The sequence below is a fragment of the Zophobas morio genome, unplaced genomic scaffold, assembly GCF_036711695.1.
Source record: "Zophobas morio isolate AGI-343-1 ecotype UQ-CSIRO unplaced genomic scaffold, CSIRO_AGI_Zmor_V1 ptg000014l, whole genome shotgun sequence".
NCBI classification, from domain to species: Eukaryota; Metazoa; Arthropoda; class Insecta; order Coleoptera; family Tenebrionidae; genus Zophobas; species Zophobas morio.
In genome coordinates, this window is record NW_026972119.1 from 18,277,081 (window position 1) to 18,301,010 (window position 23,930).

The 23,930-nt window shown below is 32.1% G+C and overlaps 1 protein-coding gene across 10 annotated transcripts in view; it reads right to left on the reverse strand.

The window, feature by feature from the left end:
- The window catches only part of LOC135128588 (disks large 1 tumor suppressor protein), a 1,417,771-nt gene that overhangs the window by 415,540 nt on the left and 978,301 nt on the right, over positions 1-23,930 (reverse strand). For 8 of the 10 annotated variants that reach the window (XM_064055493.1, XM_064055492.1, XM_064055490.1 and 5 more), the window contains one exon: positions 2,825-2,989. The exons of 1 other annotated variant lie outside the window; for it this stretch is intronic. In XM_064055493.1, the coding sequence (XP_063911563.1) occupies positions 2,825-2,989 (165 nt within the window). Of the gene's footprint in view, positions 1-2,824; positions 2,990-22,486; positions 22,762-23,930 lie in introns of those variants that run through there. One more of the 10 variants, XM_064055496.1, reaches the window with a different exon arrangement.

Below are 23,930 nucleotides of genomic sequence, written 5' to 3' on the forward strand. Positions count from 1 at the left end.
TGTTCAAAATCGAACTTTTGAAATATCTTCAAATATCTCATATTTAATTTTGATGATTCGGTAAAAGCGGTAGGAATTGTCAAAGAAACGAAGCCGTGAGAAGCTTGTGGATTTTAAAATTAACAAACAAATTTCTTTGGTAATTTTTGGCGGTGTTCGGAGAAAACTTCCAAAATTTAAAAAAGTTACAAATCAGGATATAAAAAAAGGGATTTTTCGCGAAGTTGCCAAAAAAATGCATATAAAATAGATAGATTTCGGCAAACTGGATCAAAAATATAGCAACTTGATAGTTTTGGATCAAGACTGGAAACGAAGATCGTAAATATGGGACCAATCGTATCAGTTTCCTCAAACAAGCTATCTACCGCTATTCCGGAAAAACTAAAAAACCAAAAGTTATAAAAAAAATGTGTTTACCCAGGAATTAAGAAAAGGATAATTCCAAGTCAATACGACGACTGGTTTTCGAAATATTGAGTTTCAAATTCAAATTTTTTGCCGATTTTGGAAAAAAAATGTTGATGATGCCGAACCACCCATCATCGAAAATTCAGGACCAATCCTGGCATTTTTTGGGGGAAAAAGTAATGAAAAAATCACATCTACGCATAAATAGAGTATTCCGGGTCAAACTGAATTTTTCGAAATCGCAGAAATTTTTGAAATCAAAATTAACAAAATAATTTTTTTAAGAGACAAATTTCGACTAGCTGAATAAAAAATTATAGCATACGTTGGATGTCTTTTAAGAATATATCATACAAATAAGTAAATGAGACGATAACATTAATCGTGTTAGGTTAGAGGTGAGAAAAGCTTTAATCCTTGTATTAGATCTGTTTCAACGAAAAAATTATGTATGTATCGTATACATGGGTTACCTAATAACTACATCACACCGAACAATTTCCCCAACATTGAATTGCAACAGAAATGCATAATTAACAATTAAGTGCAGTGTTGTATGCTGCTATTATCTTCACTAATTCATGATATTGTGCCAAGGCAAGAAAAATCGATTAAGCGTTTAGATACTTCACTATCAAATCCATATAATTATAGATTTCAACATGCTTGGTGGAAAAACTTTGTTGGGTAGTTTCCAGTTCCATGCAAGGAACAATTTAGTTGGAAGTAGACACTTTCAGAGAAAAAAAAAACAACAAATTTCTCCACATTATCCAACATATGTTGATAGATAATAAGTTATATCAAGAGTTGAAACAACACTCGGAGAGACAATTCAAAAATAGTCCCTAAAATATAACGATTTTTTTTTAAATTGAGCACTTCATAAAAACTGTTTGTAAAATACGGTCCAATCCTTCCATGTTCAGTGCGTTGGTGGAAAGGATGTTTGGTTCAGATGTTTTTAAAAACAGGCGATATGCGTTAGCACACGATATACTGAGTGCCATTCTGAATACAATCCTATAATAAAACCTTTTCATTTTAAACTTTACAAAAAAATAACAAAAAGAATGAGACTCCAAATAATGAATTATTATGGAATTCACACATCACCATTTCAATTAAGGTAGGTATAAAAGCAACGTCTAAAAATATAAAGGAATAAGTTTATTTTATGCAAATGACCAAACTTCCTGAAGCCATTTTAAAATTTACAGGACGCCTGTTAGTAATGGCAATGTTTGCTTAAAATAAACACGAATATCGAATAATGCACCGGATATATCGACTTGTAGTACATCAGTGGTTAGGTATTTTTGTTTAAACTGATTTAAATTCGGGAATTAAAATTTCGAAATAGTTACGTAATTTTTAAACATTTTTTTGTTATAAATTGCTTACAAACTTGACTGAACCACATTACGGTAGTTTTTCTTGGCACCGACCTCAATTTTTGTCAACTGTGCTCTAAATTATCAACCAATTTTGTAATATTCCAGGATTAAAGTATAAAGCGCGAAATGTTTATTAACTTTTGTGTCAAAGAAAACGAAAAGTAAATCTTCACAAAAACAAAAACACGACGTTGACGCAAATTTGAAACTTTTAATACGAGACATAAATCAAACATTTAGTATTTACATAGTAAATCATAAAGCATAAACCCGCCAGAGACGAAAACACTTTATGTCCCACTTAAAAGTCGAGAAAAGTCTATTTTAAAAGTCAATTCGGCTGTTAATGTTTGTTTTATATCGCGAGGTCTTCAACCTCGTCGTTTTTGAACTTCAAGTTCAAAGTTTGAAAACGTGAGTTGGCACTAGTACTAGCCGATTTTCAAACTCCCGAGGCTATTTTAGCCCGTAAAGATCCCTTTCATTTTTGTCTAACCGCTTTTCCGCCCACCGCTTGCCACAGCCAAGGGAAATAGGCATAAATTTCCCAGATTTATCGCTTCAGTACAATTGAAAGCCTGTTTGTGCTAAAACGTAATTAATTAGTTTACGATTCGGCGTGGATGAATCCTTCCGGCCAGGTGGTAAACACCTGTGTCACGTTCTTTTCAGCATGCAACTATCACTCCATTGACCAATCGATGTCATGCGACCTGGAAATTAAGACTTTCCTATGTTGCGCCAGCAGAAACATATCGAATGGCCGATTGCCAACTCATAAACGTCAATTAAAATAAATCGCACGACTATTTTTTCTTACGTCGATTTCAAACATTACTCACTTCTCATATTGATAGCGACGTGATTTATGGCTCGAGTTAATTTTGAGTTAACCGATAAGCGATTTTCGTGGAAGCACGGGATTATTTCCCTTTGGCTGAGGCGGTCTTTAAAGAATTAGAGTTCTTGGCAAAGGCGAGCGGTCTGTTTTTCGTGGTGGAGTTGATTTGACTCACCGGCTTGTGTGTTTCTTTGATGATTTGATCTCTGTCTATTGAGCTTTTTCTGCGACCGCCTCGTTCTAGGGAGCCTTGGCGGGAGATGCCGTCGTGGGGTACAGTCTCGCGAAGTAGGGGGGGTGACGGTGGGGGTGGCATGTCTTCTTCCGCATAACGGGATTTCTGTGGAGAAAAAGGTGGTGGTGAGTGCTAAATAATGTGCAAAAAACTACTATAGGTCCGTTGTGCCAAGGAGATACTCATTAATTACATACCCATAATTACCTAATTACTACGTTAGTCTCTAATCCGATTTTAATTAGTAAAGATCACTTGTAAACCAAATATAAAGCAACAGAGTTCGACTGGAGCTTTGCAGAACTCCTAATAATAAATTCTGGATAAATTTTCACTGTATGGGGGAAAATTAAAAGGATGTGCAAAACTGCAATTAACAGAAAAATGTAGGGATTAATGGCCTAATTCATTTATAACTCTCAATTATACCATATAAGATTTCAAAAATGTGTTCAATTTTATTTATGATAACGGATGAATTTGCTACGATTGAAGAGATCATAAATCATGCGTTGGTTTAATGAACCTAGCGATTTCGGTTCGTGAATAAAAATAGGACGCCGCCAAAATATGAATGATTCGTTAATAATAACGGTTTCATAAACAGTTTTTAACTTGTCTGTTTTAAAATAAACAGTCAAGGCTCGATGGGTTTTTTATTTAAGAAAATGAAGTAGTTTTTGTGTAGTGGTTTTTTATAAACAGCGTAATATTAAGAGTGTGTTTCAAGTTGCAGGTTTAATAATTTTCTTGCGGCTTGAATTTGAGCATTTATTCCTGAAGTGTCCCGAGAGCGCGTTCTCGAAGTATGGCGAGCGTTTCCGAGACCAGCTTATTGTGATTTTGATGGTAGTGAATATGTGTTTTTTTTGTATGTGATGTGCATTTTGACGTATAATTCAACCTCATGTAAATTCCTTGTTGGTTGAATTTCATGAGTGTAGCGTAAATAATAATTTAAGTAATTTTAATATTCTTTCTGTCAACGTTATCAATTCGAAAGAGTTAGAATTTGAACTTATTAAAAAAAAAAAAACGGCGCGTGACGAGATCCGAACACACGGTTTCTAGTTAAAATTTGTCGGTTTGTCATGTAGTCGCCTGAGAACTTGTTTGATCTACAGACCAGAGCGCACTCAGGCCAATATCGACTCTAAGCGATTTGTCTATAAACCGACTTTCGTTAGAGCTGATCTATCCGATACACATCCACTACGAAGAATGAACCCGTTTCGACCATCTGGTCAGAATTTAAAGTGAACTAAGTAATTTAAATTTGATATCATTCGTTTACGGTTTATGAATCCGTGTTGAGTTTTTACCTAGACGTAAAAATTTTTGGAAAAAAATCAACAACTTTTTCCAATTTATAGTTATTGGAAGCATGTTAAATCGTTAGTCAAAATTTATCCGTTCATGCCCCCCAGGAATTGTTGAAGTCATCTTACAATTTTGTCGAATACATGTTATTTAAATGTTAAAAAGTAGCATAGTCCTGAACTTGTGGTTTATAAATACGCGATTGCGATTTTTTGGGTTTTGGGTTTCTAGATTTTTCAATATTTCAATTTTGGTCTTTTTCAATTTTTTAAATCTTCAAATTTTAGATTTCTCGATTTTTTTGTTTTTCGACTTCTCAATTTTCCGATGTTTCAATGATACGATTTCTCAATTTTTGTCCTATTCCATTTTATGGTTTTTAAATATTCCGATTTTTCACCTCTTCAATTCTTCGATTTTTCGATTTTTCAATTTTTTTGATTTTCCAATTTTTAGATTTTTTAAGCATACGATTTTTCGACTTTGCTGTTTTAGTTTTTCGATTTCTCAATTTTCCAAATTTTTAATTTCTCATTTTTGGGATGTTTCAATATTTCGATTTTTCGACTTTTTGATTTTTCACGCCTGGATTTTTTTTTTGATTTCTTGATTTTCTCCTTTTTGTATTTTCAATTTTTCGACTGTTTTATACTTTGATTTCTCACTTTTTCCACTTTTCGATGTTTTAAGTTTTCAATTTTTAAAATTCTAGGTTTTTCGATTTATCGAGTTTTCAGTTATTCTATGTATATTAGAATTTTGCAATTTTCCGAATTTTAAATTTTAGGTTTTCGAATTTTTACTTTTTGATTTTTTAATGTTTGGATTTCTCGATTTTTCAGTTTTGTGATATGTTAATTGTTCAATGTTTTAAATTTGAGATTTTTCGTTTTCTCGATTTTTTGATTCTTCAGTTCTTCAGTATTTCTATTTTTCAATTTTTCTAATTTTGACGTTGCTAAATTTCCAGTTTTCCGATTTCTCAATTAATCTATTTTTTGATTTTCCCGTTTCTCCACTACGCAAAGTTTCGATTATTCAGTTCTTCAATTCTTCGATTTTTCGACATTGCTTTATTGGTTTTTCAATTTCTCAATTTTCCAATTTTTGAATTTCTCATTTTTGGGATTTTTCAATTTATCGATTTTTCGAATTTTTGATTTTTGTACGCCTGGATTTTTTTTGAATTCTCGATTTTCTACTTTTTGTATTTTCAATTTTTCGTTAAACTTTAGATTTTTCAATTTTTCGACTGTTTTATACTTCGATTTCTCAATTTTTCCACTTTTCGATGTTTAAGTTTTCAATTTGTAAAATTCTAGGTTTTTCAGTTTATCGAGTTTTCCGTTATTCTATGTATATTTCCATTTTTCAATTTTCCGAATTTTGAAATTTTTGATTTTCCAATGTTTCTTTTTAAAATTTTTCGATTTCTCGATTTATTGAATTCAGATGTTTCGATGTTTTAATTGTTCTATTTCAAGTTTTAAGATTTATCAATTTTTCAATTTTTAACTTTTCTTCTCGGCTTTCGACTCCTGATTTTTCGATTTCTCGACGTCTCAGTTTCTGAATTTATCGATGTTTCGATTTTATACTTTTTGGCTTTTCAATTTTTCGATTTTCCAATTTTTCGATGTGTGGATATTTTAATTATCCGATTTTTCAATTTTTAAATTCTGGAGTTCCGATTTCTCGATTTGTTGATTTTTCAGTTTTTCGATTTTTTAATGTTTGGATTTCTCGATTTTTCAGTTTTCCGATATGCTAATTGTTCAATGTTTTAAATTTGAGATTTTTCGTTTTCTCGATTTTTTGATTTTTCAGTTCTTCAGTATTTCTATTTTTCAATTTTTCTAATTTTGACGATGCTAAATTTCCAGTTTTCTGATTTCTCAATTAATCTATTTTTTGATTTTCTCGTTTCTCCACTTCGCAAAGTTTCGATTTTTCAGTTCTTCAATTCTTCGATTTTTCGACATTGCTTAATTGGTTTTTCAATTTCTCAAATTTCCAACTTTTGAATTTCTCATTTTTAGGATTTTTCAATATTTCGTTTTTTCGACTTTTTGATTTTTGTACGCCTGGATTTTTTTTGATTTCTCGATTTTCACCTTTTTGTATTTTCCATTTTTCGTTAAACTTTAGATTTTTCAATTTTTCGACTGTTTTATACTTCGATTTATCAATTTTTCCACTTTTCGATGTTTTAAGTTTTCAATTTGTAAAATTCTAGGTTTTTCGATTTATCGAGTTTTCAGTTATTCTATGTATATTTCAATTTTTCAATTTTCCGAATTTTAAAATTTTCGATTTTCCGATGTTTCATTTTAAAATTTTTCGATTTCTCGATTTATTGAATTCAGATGTTTCGACGTTTTGATTATTCTGTTTCAAGATTTATCAATTTTTCAAATTTTAACTTTGCTTCTCAGCTTTCGACTCCTGATTTTTCGATTTCTCGGTATCTCAGTTTCTGAATTTATCGATGTTTCGATTTTTTACTTTTTGGCTTTTCAATTTTTCGATTTTCCAAGTTTTCGATGTGTGGTCTTTTCAATTATCCGATTTTTCAATCTAATTCTGGAGTTCCCATTTCTCGATTTGTTGATTTTTCAATTTTTCGATTTTTAAATTTTAGATTTTCGAATTTTTACTTTTTGATTTTTTAATGTTTGGGTTTCTCGATTTTTCAGATTTGCGATATGTTAATTGATCAATGTTTTAGATTTGAAGTTTTACGATTTCTCGATTTTTTGATTTTTCAGTTCTTCAGTAATTCTAGTTTTCAATTTTTCATATTTCGACATTGCTAAATTTCCAGTTTTCCGATTTCTCAATTAATCTATTTTTGATTTTTCCATTTCTCCACTTCGCAAAGTTTCGATTTTTCAGTTCTTTAATTCTTCGATTTTTCGACATTGCTTTATTGGTTTTTCAATTTCTCAATTTTCCAATTTTTGAATTTCTCATTTTTGGGATTTTTCAATATTTCGATTTTTCGACTTTTTGATTTTTGTACGCCTGGATTTTTTTTGATTTCTGGATTTTCTCCTTTTTGTATTTTCAATTTTTCGTTAAACTTTAGATTTTTGAATTTTTCGACTGTTTTATACTTCGATTTCTCAATTTTTCAACTTTTCGATGTTGAAGTTTTCAATTTGTAAAATTCTAGGTTTTTCGATTTATCAAGTTTTCAATTTTTCAATTTTCCGAATTTTGAAATTTTCGATTTTCCGAAATTTCTTTTTAAAATTTTACGATTTATCGATTTATTGAATTCAGATGTTTCGATGTGTTGATTGTTCTCTTTCAAGATTTATCAATTTCTCAATTTTTAACTTTACTTCTCAGCTTTCGACTCCTGATTTTTCGATTTCTTGATGTCTCAATTTTTGGATTTATCGATGCTTCGATTTTTTACTTTTTGGCTTTCCAATTTTTCGATTTTTCAAGTTTTCGATGTGTTGATTTTTCAATTATCCGATTTTTCAATGTTTTACTTCAGGAGTTCCCATTTCTCGATTTGTTCATTTTTCAGTTTTTCGATTTTTAAATTTTCGAATTTTTTCTTTTTGATTTTTTAATGTTTGGAATTCTCGATTTTTCAGTTTTGTGATATGTTAATTGTCCAATGTTTTAAATTTGAGATTTTCGTTTTCTCGATTTTTTGATTTTACAGTTCTTCAGTGTTTCTACTTTTCAATTTTTCTAATTTTGACATTGCTAAAATTCCAGTTTTCCAATTTCTCAATTAATCTATTTTTTGATTTTCCCATTTCTCCACTTCGCAAAGTTTGGATTTTTCAGTTCTTCCATTCTTCGATTTTTCGACATTGCTTTATTGGTTTTTCGATTTCTCAATTTTCCAGTTTTTTAATTTCTCAATTTTTGTTTATTTCTTTCAGTTTTGGGATTTTTCAATATTTCGATTCTTCGATTTTTCAATTTTTCGACTTCTGGATTTTTCGATTTTTTGTTTTTTGGATTTTCAGTTTTTCGTTTTTTAAACTTTAGATTTTTCAATTTTTCGACTGTTTTATAACTTTAACATTTAGATTTCTCAATATTTCAACGATATTTTAATTTTTCAATTCTAGCTGTTCCCACTTCTCCAGTTTTCACTACTTCTAAATGTTTCAATTTTCCGAATTTTTTAATTTTCAATTTTTCAATTTTCTGGGATATTGATTTATCGAGATTCGGATGTTTTGATTGTTAAATCTTTCGATTTATCAGTTTTTCCATTTTGGCCTATTTCGGTTTTTCAATTTTTCGATTTTTCGACTCCTCGATTTCTCGATTTTTTAATTTTTCGATTTCTCGATGACTCAGTTTTTGAATTTTTTGATATTTCAATTTTTGGATTTGTCGGTTTTTCGATATATTTCGTTTTTATTTTTCTTAATATAAATAGTTTTTTCACTACTAGAAACTTAAAACATGTTTAAAATCGTAAATTGTTGCAGGGAAATATGGATTTTGCAATTAAGCTCCGCCCCTTAGTGTGACAACGAATGGAAAGTTCATCATAGTTGAGATAGGACCGGGTATAGGTGGGGCTTAATTTATGGCTTTCTTTTTTACTTGATAATTACAGTTTCCTTTAAACATAATTTTGTAAGAACATAATGGTAAATTCTTGTGGAAAAATAAGAATTTTGCAATTAAGCTCCTCCTTCTGGCTCACGACAAATAAAAAAACCATGACAATTGAGATAGGGTGGGTGGGCGGGGCATATAATTTGTTTTTGTTTTTCTTAATATAAGTAGTTTAGTTTAGTTTAGTAAAATGGGTTTGATGAAGAGATTGAAGCAAATTTTGACAGCGATTGAACTGGTGCCCAAAATTTCAATTTTACATCAGGTATGCCATCACAAACTTTTAAGTATGTTACCAACCTAACAAAAAAAAGCACAAACATTAATAGTCACCAGGTATTTTGAATTAAAGTTGGATAGCAAAGATGTATTTTATCTGTTTTTAAGTCTAATTGAAATAAACTGTCAAAAGATGCTTAGAGCGATATTAAAACACATTCTATTAACAGAAATAAATTCTGTCTTGTCACCTACACAAAAAAAAAAGGACAAACCCTCAGTTATAACAGTAATAGGTCGATTTTTGGTACACACTTACTAAAATATTTTTACTGCTTAGATTAAACGCTCGACATAACCTTAGTTTTAGTGTTGCTTATCGCAGAATCAGCGCTTTATATAAGTAGATCCTGTATAGATTGTTTTAATGTCCAATTGGTTCAACACAATTTGTGATGCTTTTAATACATTTATATTACGACTATGCACACAACATAATTTTCTCTTTTACTACACTCGGATTTTCTATCCTGTGAAAAATAAAGTTAGATAAAGAAGATATACCTAGAAACATTCGATAATAATTTATTGTTAAAACCAAATAGTTCATTCGACGAAGGTAAAAATTAATGTTAATTTTAAAAAATTTGTCTAAATTTATTTGAACAGAACTTCCCTCGTCCCTGAAGCAACGTGCATATTGCCAAAATTTTGTGAAAAATTAAAAAGCCGAGACACCGAAAAATTGAAAAATTGTAAAAACATGGAAAAATTAAAAATAAAAGTGTAAAATCGGATAATTGAAAAATCGGAATAACGAAGCAACAAAAAATCGAAAAACGAAAGTTTTGCAATTTTCCAATTTTAAAGTTTTCAAGTTCTTGATTTTCAATTTTAATCAAAATGGAATTTTGCAAAATCGAATAACTGTAACATCGAAACATTAAAAAATGCAAAAAATCAAGAAATTGAAAAATTGACAAAACCAAACAATTCTGAAATTTTTCGATATAAAATTTTTAAAATTCTCAATTTTTAGTTCTTTATTTTCTCGATTTTTCATTTTTTAATTCTTCAACAAAAGGATAAATTTATTCAAACCGAAATTTTGAAAAATATTAAAATATAAAAATCAGAAAATTGTAACACTGAAACGTCTAAAAATTACAAAATTGAAAAATTAAAAAGTTTAAAAATTGAGAAGAATTGAAAAAACCGAAAAAATGAGAATCAAAAGTTGAAAAATGAAACTCGAAATATCGAAAAATTTTTAAATTGAAAAATCGAAAAATGAAAAAAATGAGAAATTAAACAAGTGGATAATTGAAAAAACAACTGAAAAATCAAAAAATTGTAGTATAGGCGCCTGAAAGCCCTGATTAATTAAAAACCGAGAAACTGAAAAATTGAAAAATTGAAAAAACGAAAAACAAAAATTTGTATAAATTAAATCATCAAAAATACAAAAATTTTTAATTTCAAAATCCACAAATTTTAAAATTAAACTTGAAATATCGAAAAATTGAAAAATCGAAAAACGAAAAAATTGTGGCATTGAATTGGAAAATCGAAAAATTAAAACATTGAAACCTGAACATTGAAATTGATTAAAAATCGAGAAAGTGAAAAATTCAAAAAACTTCTATAAATTCAATGAAAAATACAAAAAAAAAATCAAAATAAAAAATATTTAAAATGAAAACAGGAAGACTAAAAAATTAAGAAATTGTAAAAACGGGAAAACGAAACTGAAAAACCGAAAAATTTAAAAGTTGAGAAATTGAAGAATTGAAAATTGTACAATTGAATAATAAAAACTCTAACAATTATTTGACAAAAGTGAAAAATTAAAAGTCACCAAATTTAAAAATGAAACAATTACAAAATTGTAAATTAAAAAAAAAATAATAAAAATGGAAAAAAGTGAAGAAACGAAAAATTTAAAATAAATATTGAAAAACCAAGCTTGAAATATCGAAAAATTGAAAAAAACTGGCAAACTGAAAATTGGTTAACGAAAAAAGCAATTAGAAAATAAATTTGTAAAACTGAAACCTGAGGAATTGAAAAATCGAGAAAACGAAAAATTGTAAAATTCAACAGTTAGAAAATCGAAAAATTAAAATATCTACAAATTAAAAGTTCGAAAAACACAAATATTTTATTGAAAAATCCAACAATTTTATAATGAAGATCGAAAAACTAAAAAATGGAGAAATCGAAAAGTATAAAAACAAAACACGGAAAAATCGAAAAATTATCAATTAAAAAAACGAAATATTTAAAAATCTCGAATTGAGAAATCACAAAATCGAAGAAACAAAATAATTTATAAATACCTACTTTATTTTTAATTTTTCATTTTCTCAATTGTTTGTGTTTTTATTTTAAAAATCACAAAAGAAGCACTGAAAAACCCAACAATTTAAACATTGAGATATCGAAGAATTGAAAAAATGAAGAAACTCAAAATCGAATAATTAAGAGGTAAACAATTGGAAAAGGAAAAATTGTAACCTTAAAAGTGAAAAAACTGAAAATTTGATAAATAGAAAAATCGAACAATTGCAAAGTTGAAAATCAAAAATAGAAAAAGCGAAACTTGAAACACCGAGAAATTTAAAAATTGTAATCTTAAAACTTGAAAAACTGAAAACTTCGATAACTGAAACAACAACTGAAAATTTGAAAAAATGAAAAAAAAAAGAAACTGTAAAATACGCAATATTTTTTAGAAGTAGAAAAATCGACAAATTGTCAAATTCAAAATTTGAAGAATCGAAAAACTGAGTTTAAAGCTTAAATTGAAAAATCCAAAAATGTCAAAATAATCATCGAAAAACTGTAAAATTAAAAAACCTAAAACTGAAAAATTGAAAAAAAAAAAACGAAACATTGAACAATAAAAAAAATTGAAACACCGAAATGTTGAGAAAATGGCGAGGTTAAAAAATCGGATAACGAAAAAATAAACAATTGAAAAATCAAAAAATAAAAATATCTTAAAATGGAAAAATCGGAACAACGAGAAACTGTCAGATCTAAAAATTATAACATTGAAACCTGAAAAAACTGACGAAATAAAAATCGAAAAGCTAAGAATTTTAAAAACTTCCAAAATCGATGCGAATTAAAAAACATACTAGAAAACCCATAGGCGTCGTACTAGGGCGGCGTATGGGTTTATTTCGAAACAATATTTAATTTGTAAACGGAGGATAATATACCACGAGATAAAGTAAATTCACTTTCAAAAAAAAAAAACAAAAAAAAATGGAAAATTAGGTTGCAGAAACACTTTTTTAATTTTTCAACTTTTGAAGGTTTTTTAACTTCAAAAATGTAAAAAATAGCTCTTATTTATTTATTCACTAAATTTCATTAACAGAGGTTCATAAATAAACAAGGTTACTTGAGGTTTCATCCTCTAACTGACTCACCCTGTATATTTATTTGAGGCTGGGTTCATACTCTTAAGATTCCTCTAAATTTGATTGACAGTTTCAGGAATCATTGGTAGATATATTTTCCAGGTTCATCGTGCGAGAGTTCCTGAATTATTATCGAGCCGCTGAATGAATTGTTTGGAATTCAAGAATTATTTTTGAATTAATGCAATTTATTATGAAAGAACAGATTTATTTTGAGTTCGATGGACTTCCTGAAACTTCTGAATAATTCTGAAACCGAGAGTGAGAACAGCAATTTGTAAGGACTGCAAGTGAGGAATTACTCAAATTTTTTCCCGAACGTTGTCGAAATATTTTTTTTATTGTCTTTATTTTTCTAAAACCGCAAGCTAGTCATGGTCATTATGGAAAACACTTTTGTTTCATTTTGACAGTTTAAATTGATTGATTTATTAAGTCAGATTTTTATTTCTTCTAGAAAAATATTAACACTGAATTAGTTTTTGTCTTAGTGGTGTGAAATATAAAAGTTACAATTATTGAAATTACTAAAATTGATATCAAATTGTCGATGAATCGGAAAAAATAATGTCTTGGTGATTAATTTCTCGTTTTGACATGGAATTTGACGCAGAGGAGCCTGCTGGTGGATTCAAGGCAGATCTGTTATTAATGATTGTTGATTGCTCAATGATTATTCACGAAATTTCGATTTTATTATTCAGAGAATCTTCTATGTATCCTTCCACAACACTATTCGAACGCCAGCCATCGTGTCTCTTTACAAATGTTAAATCTTCCCCGGAGTCTGCCAGTAGAGTTGCACTCGAACGCCTACAACTATGACCCGTGTATTCTTCTTCAATAGCAGGAACAAAGTTACTTCCATTGATCATGGTAAATGCGGTATTTGTTTCGTCTAGTTTTGCGACACTAGTGCAGTAAAGTGTTATTATGACACTTAAATCATTATCACACAGCTTAACCTATGTAAATGAAGTAAATCTACTTGTAAATTAAATCTGACACACAACATTCACGGACACGATGTTTAAATGTCAGCATTTGTTAGTCTTAATTGAACGAAAACCCAGCCAAGGAATTGTGTTCCTGGTCAAGAGCAGAAACGCGAACAGACAACTATCAGCCCACGTCGACATAAAGCTATCAATACGGCTAACGGTATTTTCGAGGAAATCAATATTATTAGCACAATAAATCTGAAGCTCCCAGTCCAAGGACGAGCCATCAATTACCCAGCTCGAAGCTTCGAAAATTTCGCAGTGATATAAAACGTTCCGCTTCGAATCCCAGCCGTGTCACAATAACAATTATAATTGCTCGGAATACATTAACGAGACTACCAATTATTGTTCAGAAATTTGACAATTTTCGTAACGACGTTAGCACGACCCAGACAACGAGCTTTTGTGGCTGAAAATGCGTCAGACTTGAGTGGCATTTAGTTTATTTCTATGGATGCGAACGTGTACGTGGAGAAGGAAAGCAGAATCAGTGTCTGCCATTGTGCGGAAAGTGCTCTATTAATGTGCATTTGCTTGAATAATATTAGCTCCCGTTCCACTGGCACCGGGAGCAGACGGCCGTGAAAGTTTTCAAGACACCTCTGGAAAGAAGAGCGAAATGTGTGGAAAGTGACACGTGCAGCGGATCCATTTCATGCTTGTCATCGCCCTGTCTGCTCATTATGAAATACAGAATTCCGGATTCTCTCGGCTAAGGCGAGAAATGCAGAAATATGGGCGAGATTCGGCGAGAAGAAGTTGGCGGAGTGCCCGTTGGGTGTTAAATATTGGCCTGCGAGGATCCGCAACAATAACATTCGTTTTATTTTCACGCAAGGTGAAGGTGATGTTTAACTAACGTAATCTGGAGCTAACTGCTCGTAGTGAATTATTTTGCGTAGGAGGTTATTTTAACTCATTAACGCCCAGCGGGTTATTTATAAAATTCTCTTTGAAAATGTTTGCTTTTACTGATAAGTAATGCTATCTAAAGTATGTACATAGTCTAAATGTGTTTTATGAAGAGGTGGTAAGCGAAAACAACTTTGGCACGAAAAAATCAAGATTCTTAATTACAGTAGATATAATAAAGTGCTATAAGCTGAGTTAGTATTACGATTTTTGAGGATTTAAGAAAATTGAACTTGTGAGCACGGAATGTCTAATATTTTCTGGTTTCATGTTTTCTTGGTACGTAATAATAATAACGTCCAATCAGTTTTCATGATTGAAGTTTTGATGAAAAAAATTGAAATAGTTTGAAGCAGACAGAGTTGTATTGTGCAGACATAGAGTACGAACAGTACAACTTAAAACTGTTGAAAGATAAACAACTAAGTAGATTTAGTGTAAAGAACATACAATTCCTTAAGGATTGTTGATTTTTTTCCTAAGCAACCTTTGGAGATCGTCCGAAAACACAACTACATTATGGCTGTTAAGAGGAGTCGCAGATACTTTTGGCCCAGGGACCATCTGGAAATCGGGAATTATCTAAAGACGTTAGTAGCCGTGATACAGCAGAGAACCAGTGTCCGAATCCAAATTTTTATTTTATTATTTTAAAGAAGTAAAATTTCTGGATCAGCAGGTCCCATTCGGCCGTGATTACGGGACTACGAGATTCTTTCAAATTACTTCAAAAATATAACACAAGGGGCCCTTGAGATTCTTTCAAACTACTTCAAAAACCAGATGAAAGTCGTCCCCGTGATTTTTTCAATCTACCTCGAAGACAAAGATCAAGGGGTGCCAAGATTCTGTAGAAATTCCTTCAAAAACAGGACCCACAAGGCGTCCCTGAGATTCCTTCAAACTACATACTTTAAAAACAAAACACAAGGAGTTCCTGAAGTTCTTTCAAACCAATACTTCAAAAACAAAAACACAAGGAACCACGAGCTTCTTTCAAATTATTGAAAAATCAGAAACAAGGGGCCCCGAGATTCTATCAAATTATTTCAAGAACAAGCGAAGGCATCCCCGAGATTCTTTCAAACTATATATTTCAAAAAACAATATACAAAACACAAAGGGTCCCCGAGATTCTTTCCAATTACTTCAAAAACAAGACAAGACATCCTGAGATTCTTTCAAACTACTTCAAAAACAAAACAAGGCATCCCCGAAATTTTTCCAAACTATTTCAAAAACCAGATACACGGCGTTGCCAGAGATTCTTTCATACCACTTCAAGAACCAGACGCAAGGGATCGGGCGATTCTTTCAAATTACTTCAAAAAGAACACAAGGGATCCTCAAGATTCTTTCAAACTACTTCAAAAACCAGATGCAAGTCGTCCCCGTGATTTTTTCGAACTACTTCTAAAACAAAGCTCAAGGTGTCAAGATTCTGTCGACTTACTTCAAAAACAGGACACACAAGGCATTCTTGAGATTCCTTCAAACTACATATTTTAAAAACAACACACAAGGAGTTCCTGAAATTCTTTCAAACAAAAACACAAGGAACAACGAGATTCTTTCAAATTATTCAAAAATCAGAAACAACGGGTCCCTGAGATTCTATAAAATTATTGCAAGAACAAGAGAAGGCATCCCCGAGATTCTTTCAAAAAACTTCAAAAACAAGAGAAGGGATCCCTGACATTCCTTCAAACTACTTTAAAAATAAAACACAAAAGGTCCCTGCGATGCCTTCAACGTACTTCAAACACAAGGAACCCTCAAGATTATTTCAAACTACTTCAAGCACAAAACAAAGGGAGCGCCGAGATTATTTCAAATTACTTTAAAAACCAGATACAAGTGGTCCCCGTGATTTTTTCAAACTACTTCGAAAACAAGACTTAAGGGGTGCCAAGATTCTGTAGAAATTCCCTCAAAAACAGGAACCACAAGGCGTCCCTGAGATTCCTTCAAACTACATACATACTTTAAAAACAAATGGCAAGGAGTTCATGAGATTCTTTCAAACCATTATTTCAAAAACAAAAACACAAGGAACTACGAGATTCTTTCAAATTATTCAAAAATCAGACACAAGGGGTTCCCAAAATTCTATAAAATTATTGCAAGAACGAGAGGAGGCATCCCCGAGATTCTTTCAAACTATATATTTCAAAAAACCAACCGAGATTCTTTCAAAAAACTTCAAAACAAAACCCAAGGGGTCCCTGAGATTATTTCAAATTACTTCAAAAACAAGAGAAGGGATCCCTGACATTCCTTCAAACTACTTTAAAAATAAAACACAAAGGGTCCCTGCGATGCCATCAACCTACTTCAAAAACAAGACAAGGGATTCTCAAGATTCGTTCAAACTACTTCAAAACCAAATAAAGGGGTATTTTAAAAACCAGATACAAGTGGTGCCCGTTATTTTTTCAAACTAAATACTTCGAAAACAAAACTCAAAGGGTGCCAAGATTCTTTCGAATTACTTCAAAAAAGGACCCACAAGGCGTCCCTGAGATTCCTTCATACTACATACATACTTTAAAAACAAATGACAAGGAGTTCGTGAGATTTTTTCAAACCAATACTTCAAAAACAAAAACACAAAGAACCACGAGATTCTTTCAAATTATTCAAAAATCAGGCACAAGGGATCCCCGAGATTCTATAAAATTATTGCAAGAATAAGAGAAAGCATCCCTGAGACTCTTTCAAACTATATATTTCAAAAAACCATACACAAGGGGTCCCCGAGATTCTTTCAAAAAACTTGAAAACAAAACCCAAGGGGTCCTCGAGATTCTTTCCAATTAGTTCAAAAACAATAGAGGGGATCCCTGACATTCCTTCAAACTACTTTAAAAATAAAACACAAGTGGTCCCTGCGATGCCTTCAACCTACTTCAAAAACAGAACAAGGGATCCTCAAGATTCTGTCAAAATACTTCAAACACAACAAAGAGGCCCCGAGATTCTTTAAAATTACTTTAAAAAGCAGATACAAGTGGTCCCCGTGATTTTTTCAAACTACTTCGAAAACAAGACTCAAGGGGTGCCAAGATTCTGTAGAAATTCCTTCAAAAACAGGACCCACAAGGCGTCCGGCGTCCCTGAGATTCCCTCAAACTACATACATACTTTAAAAACAAATGGCAAGGAGTTCATGAGATTCTTTCAAACCAATACTTCAAAAACAAAAACACAAGGAACCGCGAAATTCTTTCAAATTATTCAAAAATCAGACACAACGGGTCCCTGAGAGTCTATCAAATGATTTCAAGAACACGAGAAGGCATCCCCGATATTTTCCAATTACTTCAAAGACAAGACATCGGATCCCCGAGATTTTTTCAAACTACTCCAAAAACCAGATACACGGGGTCCCCGAGATTCTTTCAAACTATTTCTATAACAAGACAAGGGACCCCGAGATTATTTCAAAGTACTTCAGAAACAAATCACAAGGGGTACCCAAGATACTTTCAAACAATTTTAAAAACAAAAGGTTCCCAGAGATTTTTTCATACTACTTCAAAAACCAGACACAAGAGGTCCCAGACATTTTTTCAAACCACATACTTCAAAAACAAAACACAAGGAACCCGGAGATTCTATCAAATTACTTCAAAAATAAGACAGAAGGGTCCCCGAGATCCTTTGAAATTATTTCACACAGAAGACAACGCATATCCGCGGTTCTTTTCAATTATTTCAAAAAACAAAACACATGGGGTCCCCGAGATTCTTTCAAGCGACTCCAAAAACAAAACCCAAGGGGTCAGCGAGATTCTTTCAAATTACTTCAAAAACAAGACAAGAGATCCCCAAGAATCTTTCAAATTACTTCAAAAATAAAACAAAAGGGGTTTCCGAGATTCTTTTAAATTACTTCACAAACAAGAAAAGGGATCTTCCATATTCTTTCAAATTACTTCAAAAACAAAACACAAAGGGCCTTTAAGATTCTTTGAAACTACTTCAAAAACAAAACACAAGGGATACCCGAGATTCTTTCGAATTACTTCAAAAACAAAACAAGGGATCCTCAAGATTCTTTCAAACTACTTCGAAAACAAAACTGAAGGGGTGCCCAAGGTGCTTTCGAATTACCTCAAAAACAGGACCCACAAGGCGTCCCTGATATTCCTTCAAACTAGATATTTTATTATTATTATTATTATTATTTAATTAAATTGCCCAACGGAGAAAATTCCATTTACAGGGCAGGTTAGAAGTAATGAATATTAACAAACAAGAAAACAAGAAAATTGGTGAAAGAATTCAATGTAACTAACACAGTAAGAAGTATTCACGAATCCTATTGACGGAATTTAATCTAAAAATATCTACAGTGTGTTCAATATTTTCGTAATTTGTAATCATTCGATAAACAGGAGAGTTTGATAAAATGTTCGTTTTGAACTTTGATATAAAGAAAATATTATGAAGCCTTTTATTAAATGCTGGAACTGCAAAGTTTATATTATTTAGTAGCTCTGGACTATCGATTAGGTAGTGAATTAATTTAAATAAGAATATTACAGAAAAATATGATCGCCTGTAAGACAGAAATGGGAGGTTTATACGTTTAAGAAGTAAATCTTCTGGGTAACCTCGAGGGGGATAAAATAAAAGGGTTCCTGAGATTCTTTTAAACCACATACTTCAAAAACAAAAAGACAAGGAGACCCGAGACTATTTCAAATTATTTAAAAATCAGACACAAGTGGTCACCGGGATTCTATCAAACAACTTCAAAAACAAAACTCAAGGGGTCCCCGAGATTCTTTCAAACTACTTCCAAAGTAAAACACAAAGCGTCCCTGCGATTCCTTCAAACTACTTCAAAAACAAAACACAAGGGCTACCCGAGATTCTTTCAAATTACTTCAAAAACAAGACAAGGGATCCTCCAAATTCTTTCAAACTACTACAAAAACAAAATAAAGGGTCTGCGAGATTCTTTCAAACTACTTTAAAAACCATATACAGATAGATGCTCCCCGTGATTTTTTTCAGACTATTTCGAATCCAAGGGGTCCCTAATATTTTTTCGAATTACTTCAAAAACCAGAATCCATAGGACGGCCCTGAGATTCCTTCAAACTACATACTTTAAAAACAAAAACACAAGAGAACCCGAGACTCTTTCGAATTATTTCAATAACAAGAGAAGGCATCCCTGAGATTCTGTAAAGCTACATATTTCAAAAAACAATACACAAGAGGTCCCCGAGATTATTTCCAATCACTTGAAAAACAAGATGAGGTATCCCCGATATTCTTTCAAACTACTTCAAAAGTATAACAGAAAGGGTCCCTGCGATTCCTTCAAACTACTTCAAAACCAAAACACAAGGGCTACCCGATATTCTTTCAAATTACTTCAAAAACAAGACAAGGGATACTCAAGATTCTTTCAAACTACTTCAAAAACAAAATAAGGGGTCTGTGAGATTCTTTCTAACTACTTTAAAAACCATATACAGATGGTCCCGTGATTTTTTCAAACTATTTCGAATCCAAGGGGTCCCTTTTTTTTGGAATTACTTCAAAAACCAGGACCCATAGGGCGTCCCTGGTATTCCTTCAAACTACATAGTTCAAAAACAAAACAAAAGGGACCCCCGAAATTCTTTCAAACTACTTCAAAACTAAAACCCAAAGGTTCCTCGAGATTCTTTCAAATTACTTCAAAGATAAGACATCACGGGCTGGAGCTAACGGGAACATTTGGGAATTTTCACTACAGCGCCAGTGCCCGAATCCAAATTTTATATACTTTTAAATGAAGTAAAATTTCGTTGGTTCAGAACGGTCCAGGTTTTCAATACATTTTCAGAGTATAATATCTTCATTTTTGCATTTTGGCCGAACTTTTCAGCACGTATTTTTGAAAGCCAATATCTCAATTATTGACTGAAATTTCGGCACGCGGTTTATGCCACTGTTTTCAGCTTGTAAAATTTCACACGTTACAAAGAAAACATGGTCGATTTTTTTTTGCCGTAAGTGAAATACACTGAAATCTCACAGCAATTATGAATTTCGAGAAAATTAGGGAGAAGTAAGTAATTCTAAATTATTAAAGTTAGCTTAGCACCAGCAATATTTTATTTCAGTAACAGTATATTCAAAAATATTTGACATGTGTACCTATACATATATTTTAGTCAAATTTTCTATGACCATTTTTCGAATATAAATTGTAAAACTTGTTCGTAACTGTTTTTAAAACTATTGTCAAACATTAACAACAAATAATATCATAAGAAACTATTGTACGACTTTTTCAAAAGTAAAATTTTTCCAGGAAAATTTGGCCCAATTTTCGCCAATTTTCGAAATTTAACTAGAGATTTTCTTATGGATTTCGATCTCCATAAGTCAGTTTGGGTCCAAATATTGTTACGAAAAAAATCCACACGCCGCCGCGGTACGACGCCTATGGGTCTTCTAGTATGGATGCGTTTATTCCGGTGTGTACGGCGTTCGCTGACGAAAAGGCTGGAAGTCGCGATGGACAACCCAGAAAACCCTCGAAACGGCGTTCTCGAACCATCGAGAGGAACGTCTATGTTTAAATAGAGTCCACCGTCGGGAACGATTATTATTCAGTCAATCGAGTCCACGAGAGTACAGACAAGTTGCGTCGTGTAAATTTGAGTTACTAAGAAATAAATTGTTGAGTTTAACTCACGCCGATTTTATTCACCGATCATTGTAACAATATGTAGCATTTAACTTGGACAAAAAAATTATATTCTTACCGAATATTTTTAAATCTTGCACCGCCAGCACAAACACGCTATGTTTTTGTTTTGGAATAGAACGACGAAATCTATATCTCAGAAATGTTTTTAGAATTTATTGGCAATTTTTTCAAACGTAAAATTTTTCAATAAAAAGTCGGCCAATTTTCGTCAATTTTCGAAATTTAACTAAAGACATTTTCCCATGGATTTCAACCTCCAGAAGCTAGTTTTTCGACACCTCCTAGCTCCAGAATTGCCCACTGAAAAATTGCAATTTCTTGGATTAAAACAATATGTCTATAGACATATTTTCAAACCGAATATTTTTGGCGGCAAAATTTGAATTCGTGCGCATGCACCGGTTTTGGCTCACTTGTCAAGTGAACAACCAGAACCGCCAATACATAACGACTAATCAAATTTTCTTTAATCTTTAAAATAACTCTATTGCTCGAGCAAAATTTCAGAGGAATCTACAAATATTTAGTCTAAGATAATTACAACTTTTTGGTAGTCATTCTGAGAGTGAGAACAAACTTAAGTCGACATGTTATTTTGGAAGTGAATTAAAATTTCTGAGTTGTGTGAAGCGGTAACGAGGGAATTAACATTTGATAAGATCTTAATTGGAATACGCATTGTTAACTATAAATCTGAAATGTGAGAAGAGTTCAGAGGCGAAGTTTGAAATATTTATGGTGTTTGTGAAAGAGCTAGTTTTTTTATCAATAGGATTTTACATTGATGTCTTTGGTCATACCAAAATTAACTGGATTGTCAAAATTATCTAGAGAAAAATTTAGAGTGATTATTTTTTCGATTGCCATTTAAACTTCAAGTATAAAACAAGGCAAACATTTGATTTTGAATTTGTCTGCGAATAAAAGTAGTATTGAGGAAGCACAACCTGGTGTCCGTATTACATTCCGTTTATCGAACAGATGGAGTTGTACTAGGGTGCAGTCTTCACGTCATATTTTAAAACTATAATGTCGACTCCATCTGTTCGGTAAACGGACTATAGTCTAAGGTTAGTTATCAAGTTAGTTATCAAGTACAACAAAACGCCTTGCTCTTACAACAACCTTTAAATTCTGATGCCAACAAAAACACATTAAATACTTAGGTAATATATACATAATTCTGTTTCTTGGATGTTTTCACTCTTAACTCTAGATAAACGAAATATTGTCTGATAATAAACTTCGGTTGTGAGTTTTTTGCAACTTACCCTTTCACAGTATCAGTTTTAGTCTTTTCAGAGCACCCCAATGCCTTGAAATAACGCCATCTCCCTCCAAATCATAACCCTACATCCTCTACCCATCTACATTTTTTTTTCTCCCTTATTACCTCAACTTTGTCGCTCCAACAACAGGAACAGTTAGACGTATGCTGCGCACTCGTGGAATTCGTTCCGTTGCTGATGACCGGTCTTCTAACAATCCTCCTCTTCCTCCGAACCTTGTTGGGCACACCATACATATAATTCGAAAACCGCCTCCTCGAGTGCCGCACAATCGACACCCAATCGATCATGGTAACTTTTTAAAGCAACGTCAACTTTCCAAAATGTAGAGAATCCCGTGTCGCCGCACCCCACATCGGTAACCTTCCAACCACGCCACAGACGCCGTTTACGAATTTTCTAAATTGAAAGAAGTAAAAGAACGAAACGAGCGTCGTTTTGATGACAAGCGCGCCGCGACGCCGTCGACTACTGACGCGGCTTCGGCGTATGAATGTTCAGGTAAGGAGGCTTCAAACGCCGCAATCAAATTTAGAACACGCTTCATCAGTACTCGAAAAAGTCCGTCCAGCACGATGGGTTTAGAGTGAGTATGGAGAAGAAGCTCGACGACGATTTTCGCTGGAATTAAGGTAATCGGTTCGAGAGGAATGCAAGAAATTCTTTGATGGGGGGAAATTCGGGATGGGGGCTGGAAGCGGGTGATTTACTTTGGTGACGGGGGAGGAATTTTACAAGAATTTTAAGCGGGAGTTGGTTTGACCAGAGGTGGTAATTAAATGCGGGTTTTGGGTGGAGGGGGTGGAAGGTAGATCGATAGACATTAATAAAATTGCACGCTACGGTATTAGCGTATTGACTTTTCTACAGTTTTAAGCGTCAGTTAATGGCAAACAATTGCTTAATTTCTAGTTAACAAGAATACTTGATTACATGAACTGCCAACTCGAGGTGCATTATTTAGCTATTAAGGCTACTTATGCAATTAGTGGAAGCAGACATTATTTCCTTAATGGATGTTTTTTGAAAAAAAAAAGCTATATGTCACATTTTTAGTGGGGATAAATATAACAATTTTTATGCATATAGGGCAATATTGTATCACATGATCCACAAAAAAATATATTTAGGCTAGGCTATGATCAGGTTACATCCGACCTGATATATAGAGCACTAATGTGTAATGAGAAACACTTGAATAAACTTAAGTGCAGCCCACCCGAAATACAATTTTTCTGGGTCATACTGTATAATGGGATGAACTGATTCATTGATCATTATTTTTAAATATACTGTATAAATAATTGTAAAAAGTAAAAATACATTACTAAATCGCAGAAAATGTTGCGTTTCAAAACTAAATTTTTACGATGACGTCATTCAACTTTATAAGGAATTAGAAAATAAATTTGAATAATTGTTCTTTTTATGACTCAATCAATGTTAGAAATCTTGACAAAAGATTAAAAGATTTTTTTTCGTGGATTATAACATAAAAATAAAGTTTGCTATCATAAAATGGAGGAACATTAAACTATAAATTTCAAA